Below are 10183 nucleotides of genomic sequence, written 5' to 3' on the forward strand. Positions count from 1 at the left end.
ATAACACTTAAAGGAAGACAAATTATCCATAATATACATTAAAACATATGTAAAACAAGCCATTTTTCATGACGTAAGATGATATGAACCTAGATGATTATTTTTATGAGACATTATAATCAAACTTCATAGCTTTGTCTCATAAATACATCATGTATGCATAAGTCCTTTTTGTCTTTTTGCATAATAATTTAATCACATGGGTTAGCAAAATTTTTAGAAAATCAAAATTTCCCCAATTTTTAGTTGAAGTAAAGAACTTGATATGCCAGATGTAAACATCTAAATACATATTAATAAATACTTTTTGTACAAAAATTTCCATTTTAAATTTTTATATCTTCAGGGCTGGGCAGATAGTTCAATCAATAGCTTAAGTGATTGTTTTGGAAGTTTGGGCACCGTAGTTCATATGCCCAGGTCCCAGGTAAATTCCAAGTAGAATTCTTAAACTGTCTGTAATTGTAACCTTGGAAGCCAAGGACAGGTGGTCCACAGAACAATGCATGAAGATAGACGAGGTTCTGTATAGCATCACTGAAAAGGTTAAAAATTTCGCACTTATTTATCTTGTGGATATTACAGAAGTAATGTATGAATTATATTACCGATGTACTGTCATGTTTTTCTTCAGAAACAAACATATTATGACTAATTTGGGCACTGGGAACAATATCAACTAGGCCATGGAAGACAAGTAAGAAATGGCTGACATCATAGAGACTGTGTACCATGGCACCTGCAAAGGCGGAGATCTCGTGGTGTCTCCCAAGGACTATTCTACAAAGTACAGATACTGAGCATTTCCCTCACAGGCTGTGCAGAGGACACGAGGAGCCTCTTCCATGTGAAAACACTCAGATATGCACAGCCTTTGGAAATGCTCTGTAGCAGAATATGACTGTAGGTCTGGAGGATTCTTGAGATGAGGGTTACAGGGACTTAACTACCTAAAGCAAATAAACATTTGGTGAAAGAACAGTAAAAAATGTAGTTTGGTTTGAAGGTTTTTACAAACTGAAGAAGACAGAGAAGTGGGGGGGTATTTTAATAAGAAAGAGACTCCACAGAAATGTTTAAAGAAGGAAGTGTTCTTGCTGTCCAGTGGAACATGGATGCACACGATAGATAGTACTTGATCTGAGTGATGAATAATGATGGGTCATCATATGTTACAGAAGGGATGGAGAGGGAAAGAGCAGGTAAAAGGGCAAGAACTCAAAGCAGCGTATTGTACACTACTCAGTGAGACATTTAGTCAATTGTTAAAGTATTAAATCTCTTATGTTATGATGAATACTGATGCCATCAGGAAGTAGAGACTGAAGGTAAAGAGAACATTGTACAAAAGTTAAGCTACGATTAGAAAAGAAGTGTTGTTAGAAAACAAATTATTTCTCAGTCACATTATACTGAAAATAATGAGACCATTGTACACAAATTAATCTAAGATTAGAAAAAAAGTGATGTTAGAAAACAGAAATTATTTCGCAGTCACATTATAACTGAATCTGTCAACATACTACTTGTGAAAACTACACGAGAAACTCAGTAGTTGAACTAATGAATTTTGTAGAGTTGAAAATGTTTCCAACTAGGAAGAAAAATAATTGTGTCTGAATGATGGATTGCTTTCAGAAAATTACAATAAAAATGTAGTCATTCAAAGGATAAACTAGAAGAAAGAAATACAGTAATTTTTACATAACATGGTAGCTTTAATATTGGAAAACTTCTGCCTGTTCAACAGCAATGCTCTTTCCCCCTTTACCATTGATGCTCTGCCTGGCAATGTTTATATGTCTGGATGATGTACATCAGTTCAAACAGTATCTGGTAAAGGAGAGAGAGAGAGAGAGAGAGAGAGAGAGAGAGAGAGAGAGAGAGAGAGAGAGAGAGAGAGAGAGAGAGCGCTATTAATTTGCCCCCTTTTTTCCTGTCAGGCTGTATCACTTCACCTGTCCGTCTTCAGAGAAGTGCAGTGTTTCTCTCTCTTGGGCTTTATTTTTCCCTCTGTCTGCTTATATATTGTGAAAAACATTCCACCCTTCTGCCTATCTTGGCTTAGTACTGTTGATAGCACTGGTATTTCTATTTCTGAGTATCTGTTCTATCCTGCAATTTTTATCCCTTTATGAAAAACTTTCCTTGAAGTATCTTCATTTGAATATACTGTGTATTTCCTACTGGGACACTTACTGTTGCAAAATTCAAGATATTCTCCATGTTTGGAATAAATATTTATTTTCTAGCTACTTTGTGTAAGCTTTCTCCCCTATGTTGGAATGAAATCTGGAATTTGTAGTCTAGGAAAGCACAGCAAAGAATATACAGAATGGAGCACAGACAGTTTGAACCCTTTCTTATTAAGGATCCTGTTAAATTATAGTAAAATAATTAAAACAAAAAGTGTGAGAAAGACATATTATTACATAAGCATGTTCAAAGAGATTCTGAAAGAAATACATGGCTTCCCAAGACAAATTATGCTCTACTACAAGGAACACAGCAAAGCAATAAGATTAATAGCAGTAATAAGGCCCACCCAAACTTCTCCCAGGGCTAACACAATGTCACCTAACAATATGATGTGATCTGGCCTAGGGATATTTCTAAATCAAATCCAGTTATTTTCAGAAGGGAAGTCTACCTCAGCATAGATACAATTCTCATAAAATTTGTTGTTCTTTTTTTATTAAGAAATTTTTTTCATTAATTTTACACACTAATCAAAGATCCCCCTCTTCCCTCCTCCCACCTCCCAGCCTTTCCCCCCAACCCACCTCCTACTCCCCCTCACAAGAAGGCAAGGCCTCCCATGGGGAGGCACATCCAGTAGAGGCAAGTCCAAGCCCTTCTCCCTGCCTCAAGGCTGCACAAGTTATCCCATCATAGGTAGTGGGCTCCAAAAAGACCACTCATGCACCAGGGATGGATTCTGATCCTACTGCCAGCCCCCCACCCCCAAGCAGATCAAGCTATACAATTGTCTCACCATGCAAAGGGCCTAGTCTAGTCCCATGCAGGCTCCACAGCCATTGATTTAACTTTCATGATTTCCCACTAGTTTGGTTTCATTGTCTCTGCAGGTTTCCCCATCATGATCCTGATGCACTTGCTCATAGACTCCCTCCTCTCTCTCTCTCCTACTGAACTCCTGGAGCTCTGCCTGGTGTTTGGCTGTGGGTCTCTGTACCTGCCTCCACCAGTCATTGGAAAAAAGTCCTGTGATAACAATTAGGGTATTCATAATTTTTAAGACTGGTGACAATAGTAATCCCAAAGACATGATACTAAATACCTCATAATAAATTTTGATATCCCAAGAGAGAAAATCCCTACAGTCTAAAATACCTACGGTCTAAAACAACCCCAAAGACAATACAAAATGACTAAAATCCAGAATGACAAAATCCTGAAAACTGAGACCTTCATTGAACATAAATTTATATGAAAGCAGACTTAAGGAGGATTAATGAGTTTTCAATTTTAAGTTGGATACTTAAATCGTGTTAGGTGGAGTTATTACTTAGAAACTTTCTAAAGAATAATTTGTGGTATGTCCATGAGAGGGTTTCCAAAGACATGTGTGGGTCTGAATGGACTAGCAGAGATCTAATACAAACAAAATTAATATAACTTTACACATCAAGGACATCTATGTGAATAAAATGAGCAGCTAGTTTAATTCATGGCTTTAAAATGTGTAGAATGGGGCTGGCAACATAGTTTGCTAATAATGGTGATTTTGGTGCAAGCCTGGCCACCTAAGTTCAATGCCCACAATTCACATAGTGGTAGAAGGAGAGAACCTACTTCCAAAAGTTATCCTCTGATCTCCACACATGATATGATATATGCATATGTATGTACACATGCACATAGAATTTTAAAATGATAAATGCATTAATGATCACTTCTCATATATAAAATTTTCTTTTTAGATTGTTCTTGTATTTTCTTTGTTTAAAAGGGGGCCTAGTTATGTTTTACCTCACTGTGTTATATATTAATTTTTTATATCATGTCTACTATCAGAAAGATATATTAAGTACTCTGAAAAGACTTTCAGAGTATTCTACTTCATTTCCTACATTTTTGCAAAATTCCTTCTATAAAATATATTAGGAAAGTGTTACATATTTTATGTAAGCATGTACAAAATAATATTGAAACTTACATAAAAATAAAGAAGTATATTTTTGTACATCAGCATTAGTGGAAAATAAAATTTCTTCAGAACTATTTTTGGTTTGGTAATTATATATAGGGCAGTGATCTATCAGGGTTTGTGTTAAATATAAAGACTTAACTTATGAAGTATATTTCAGTGGTAGTTGTAAAGATGAGTATATACAATCATCAACCATAGTGATATTCATGTATTTCACTGTAACTTATTTCTTTATGATTACAGTTCATCTGCTTATAACTTTTTTAACTCTTTCTTTTAAGAATGTTTTTATTCATTTTACATACCAACCAAAGATTCCCTTCTTATTCCCCCTCTTGCTCCCCCAAACCTTCTCCTCCCCCCCACGACCCACTCCTCATCACCTCTTCCAAAAGGGTAAGACCTCCCATGGGGGTCAACAAGCCACGTGGCAAGGTATAGATTCATAGAAATGGATTAATTTAAGCTGTAAGAACAGTTAGCAAGAAGCCTGCCACGGCCATACAGTTTGAAACCAATATAAGTCTCTGTGTTTACTTGGTCGGGTCTGAGCGGTTGTGGGACTGGCGGGTGGCAGAGATTTGTCCTGACTGTGGGCCAGACAGGAAAACTCTAGCTACATCTTACTTTTCCTGTTTCTCATGTCTGGCAGGCTGGCAGCAGCTGTCTGTCTTCTGTCCCTGGGTGTCTCCATAGTTCTCTCCTCCTCCTCTTGTTCCTCTATAACCTTGATTTCTCCTCCTGTTTATTCTCTCTCCCTGCCAACCCCGCCTATCCTTTCTCTGCCTACTTACTGGCTGTTCAGCTCATTATTAGACCAATCAGGTGCCTTAAGCAGGCAAGGAGAAACAAATGTAACACATCTTTACATAATTAAAAACACATCCTTATGTCTAATGACTTGCAACTCACTATGCAGACCAGGCTGGGCTCAGTCTTGAAATGAACCTCCTCTGTTTGCTTTCCAAATGCTGGGATTATAACTTAAGCCACCAAGCCCAGAAAGTGTATCATCAGAATTTTGATGACAACTTCATTGAATCTATAGCTTGCTTTGGTTAATAGGCCAAATGTTCCAATATTAATTTCAGCAACCAAATATGACTTTCTCTATTCCAGTGTGTTTGGTACTAAAAGAAAGCATAGGAAATCACATCAATATTTTGACATAGTCAATAAATTTCTTAGTAGGACTCAGAAAATAATAGGCAAAACTGGTGAATATGTTCTTATGAAATTTTTTAAAAGAGACAGACATCTTATAGAATTAGAATAAATTATTGCCACTCATTCATTCCACATGGGGGAAATATCCAGAATACATAAAGATTAAAAAAATTATTATCAAAATAACAAAATAATCAAATCAACAATTGGGCATATGAACTAAACACTCTTCAAATGAAACACAAATGGCCAATAAAAACATACCAAGAGGAATGACAAGATGACTTGGATAGTAAAGGCACATGCAATCAAGCTGGAGGACCTAAATTTGATACCCAGGGCCCACATGGTAGAAGGACAAAACTGACTCCTGCAAATTATCCCTTGTGACCACCCACAAGATGTATGTATACACAGACCACCGATACGTGTCCACACATAAATAAATAAATGTAATGAAAATATTTTAAAACTAAAGAACATGCAGAAGTGGTTAGTATGCTTGGTCATCAGGGAAACACAAATCAAAATGACACTGAGATTCCAGCTTGTCTAGTCACAATAGTTATCTTTTAAAAAATAATTTAAAGAAATTGCTTGTTAAGACAAGAAAGAGCCAGTATACACTTTTGAAAGGAATGTAAATTAATCTATCATCATGAAAATCAACATGTACTTTCCATAAAAGCAAAAAGTAAAACTACCATATGATTCTACTACTCAATTCCTAAGTATATTCCTTAAGGAATCAAAACCTTCATTACACTGTGATACTTGTATATCCATGTTTGTTCTAGCAATGTTCATAGGAATCAAGTAATGGATTTAGCATAGGTGCTACATAGGTGCTACTCAGTGGATAAATGGATAATTAAAATGTTCCATGTAGCTGGAGTTTTTCCCCGGGTCTGCCAAGCCCCCACAGTCCCACAGCCCACTTATAAAATAATCACTTAAGCTCATATTACTTATAAACTGTTGGGCACCATTTATAGCTGGAGTTTCTCTCTAGGTCCCTCCAAGCCCCTGCAATCCCACAGTCCACTTACAAAATAATCACTCAGAAGCTCATATTACTTGTAAACTATATTACCATGGCAGGCTTCTTATTATCTAATTCTTATATCTTAAATTAACCCATTTCTATAAATCTATACCTTGCCACACGGCTTGTGGCTTACTGGTATCTTACAAAATTTGCTTCTCATTGCAGTGGCTGGCAGTGTCTCCTCACCCAGCCTTCTTGTTCCCAGTATTCTCCTCTCTCCTTATCCTGCCTACACTATACTTCCTGCCTGGCTATTGGTCAACCAGCATTTTGCTTATCAATCAATCAGAGCAACACATTCACAGGATCCCCAGTACTTGCATATACTTACTTGCATATATATATATATATATATATATATATATATATATATATATATATATATATATAATTGTTATAAATTTAAGAAAATAAAATATAAATTTTCAGTTCAATTGACGGAACTGGATTTCTTCATGTTAAATGAAATAAGCCAGCCTCAGAACGACAATTATCTTTTTTTCTCCAATATGTGAAGCTAGAAATAATCACAGAAGCCAGATGTGTAGTGCATGCCTTTAATCCCAGCACTCAGGAGGCAAAAGTCCACAGACCTCTGTGAGTTTGAGGCCTGCCTTGTCTAAAGATTTCAAGGCCAGCTAGGGCTACATAGTGAGATCCTGTCTTTAAAAAGAAGAAAGTAGATGGAGAAACTATTTGGGAATATGAAGTAAACAAGCAGAATGGAAAGAAGAATATGTATGAAAAATAAGGCAAAATATAAAATGAGAGTACTTACATACATATATGAAAATGCCATCATAGTACCCCAAAACAGAAAAAAATAATAAATAGCCTGTCATCTGTAATAGCATAGATGAATGTGGGGATAAAATGCTAAGAGACAGAAACAGAAAGCCAAATACTATGTAATATCATTTACATGCAAAATCAAAATATTTAAACAAAAACAAGCCAAACAAAATTTAGATTCCTTAGAGTGATTTATGTGGAAATTTGGATGATGTCAGTTTTAAATTTCTAAAAGAAAATGAATTAGTTTGGAGTATCTAAGAGATATCATAGATATCATGCTTTAAAAATTGTGTTATTTACTTAGAATTTTATTTACATAAGAATATATAAATATATGCAAGCAGTAGCAATTAGTGAAGAAAGAGGTCATGAATTTGAATGAGAGCAGGACAAAGGGTATGGGAGGGTTTGAAGGGAGGAATGGGAAGGGAGAAATGTAATATATTAAAATCACAGAAGTAAAATATTTAAAAACTAGATCTGCATTGTCGTAGCTACAAATTCAAATATGAATTGCCAACAAAAATATTAATTTGATTATAGACATTATTTCAAATGTATATCAACTAATAAAATTATGTGGCATGAATTATATTTTAATAGAGTCAGAAGCAGTACACATGGCTCAACTTTTTCATTTTACATACTTTCAAGTGTAATTAGAATATTTAAATGGTATAAATAAAAATTAAACTTTAATTTTTTTTTTTTTTTTTTTTGGTTTTTTTCGAGACACGGTTTCTCTGTGTAGCTTTGCGCCTTTCCTGGGACTCACTTGGTAGCCCAGGCTGGCCTTGAACTCACAGAGATCCGCCTGGCTCTGCCTCCCGAGTGCTGGGATTAAAGGCGTGCGCCACCACCGCCCGGCTAAACTTTAATATTTTTCTCAATGATTCATTGATATTACCATTCTGCCACACTCCTTTTCATGTTTTGAATAGAATCCTCAAAAATGAAATGTTAGTATGTTAGAGAATTGGATTCTGTTACTTAAATTGTAAAATAATCCTCAGTCACTTAGATAAACCCTCTTCATAGATTAAATGATAACATTTCCTTGTATTGTGAATTCAGGATGTCAGAATTGTGATACTTCATGATGGTACATCAGAATTACTGTATCTTCAACTCAAGAAAAAAAAAATTATTTCTTTAAGTTATCACAAGTATTTCCCTGAGTTTAACAACATATGCTCACCAGTAAGACACAGATACTCATTGCAAAACAATATGTATTTAATAAAATTTGTCTCTATCAGTATGTCCAAGAAGCTATGACATATCTCTCTAGGTGGAAAAGATTATAACAATGAAGAGCTATTTATTTTAATATAGATGTACCAAAACAATTTATAGATTATTGTAAAATCATGTAGAAGGTAGTGTGTATTCTAATTTTCAAAGATTTTATACATGAGTATGCTGTATTTATATCACTTCTAAATTACCATTTCATCTCTTGCTCCTCCCTCCCCACCACTTTCTCAGATTCATGGTCTCATCTTCTGTAATTATTCTTATTTTATATATATTGATAAATAGATACAGAATAAATATGCCTACTGAGTCCATTTAATGTTCCTGATATGAAAATGTTTTTAGGGATTACCACTTGAGATTGGATAACCTAGAAAGAGAAAATTCATTGGAAATCTCTTTGGGGAAAACTCATTCTCCCCCCTCTACAACTGTTAACTGCCAATATTTGTTCATCTAGGAGTGGAGCCATATGAAATTCATCCGATCCCCATCAGCATGTTGATTGGTGTGCTTATTATACAGGTCTTGATTAGACCACCATAGAGATGAGATCTCTTGTGTGAACCATCCCTGTCATGCCCAGAAGATACTAGCAGCAAGTATCCTGGCTGTTTGTCTCTTTCAATCTTCCCATACATTCCCTCTTCTCCAATGTTTCCTGAACCTTATGTACAGAGTTTGCATTGCAGATGTGTTAGTTGGAGACGCATAGCCCCCACACCACAGTTGTTTTCTGCATTTTGAGCAGCTGTGAATCTCTGAAGTAGCCTATATCTACTGAAAAAAAAATTAAAACTTCTTTGATGAGGGGAAAAAGCTGCACTTATCCATGGGTATAAGGAGAAGTATTTAGAATACATTTAGAATTACATTGCTGTAGAAAATGGCAGTTGTAGTTTCTCTTGTGGGGTCTATGCCCTCCCTAACCACAGGGAGTTGACTAGATTTATTGTACCACCCATGCGTTTGCTCCTGTTGAGCAGAGTATAAGTCCAATTAGACAGCTGTTTCTAGTCACCTAGAGAAAACTATCAGTTTTGTTGTGGTTCATAGGCTTCATAGCTGGGTGACACTACTGAGTATTTTTCTCACTTAGCAGCTTGCATTGTGCCTTCCAATACCATGAAAGCTAGACCACAGGGAGGAGGCTTTCTACTTAATAGCTCAATTTCTCAAAGTTCTGTGTCTGAATTATGTCGTGTCTTCATAAATAGGGACTTACCTTCAAGTTCTGGGAAGCAATAAAGGAAAATGGCAGTAGTCTACATTGGTTTTGGTGTCTCTTGAACCCCATGGAAAAATCAGTTTGAGGGGAGGTTTCTATTGCCTGGTACTGATATATTTGTTAGTATTTGGCTCTTTGAAGGTGCATTATCACCCTGCATACACATATACTATACATATATATAGTGTTGTTATTTAAATACTATGTTTATATGTATACATAGACCTATATACAATATCTTTTTAAAAATAATCTTATAAAATACTGTTCCCCTGTGGCTCTTTCAAATATCCTGAGTGAAATTTATCTCTCCCTCTATTTTACTTTTTCTTTTCCTCCTCATTCCCAGTTAAAAATCTCCCCTAATTTTCTCCTTTTCCTATTTAAATCATTAAGTACATCATTAATCAAAATTTATGACAGCAGAAGTAATATTTAGGTTCTGTGTCTTTGGGAATATATGTGCCTACACATTCTAGTCTTAAATATTTTCAAAGATATGTTTATGTCCTAG

The 10183-nt window shown here is 35.5% G+C and overlaps 1 protein-coding gene across 1 annotated transcript; it reads left to right on the forward strand.

Annotated features, from left to right (window-relative positions):
• The first annotated feature begins 506 nt into the window (after nucleotides 1-506).
• LOC128114787 (thioredoxin-like protein 4A) lies at nucleotides 507-800 on the forward strand. Its single transcript, XM_052745033.1, is given in 1 exon segment — nucleotides 507-800. A coding segment is annotated over 1 exon segment (294 nt).
• Nucleotides 801-10183: the final 9383 nt, after the last annotated feature.

The sequence above is a fragment of the Peromyscus californicus genome, unplaced genomic scaffold (assembly GCF_007827085.1).
Source record: "Peromyscus californicus insignis strain IS unplaced genomic scaffold, ASM782708v3 Scaffold_10__1_contigs__length_136768540, whole genome shotgun sequence".
NCBI classification, from domain to species: domain Eukaryota; kingdom Metazoa; phylum Chordata; class Mammalia; order Rodentia; family Cricetidae; genus Peromyscus; species Peromyscus californicus.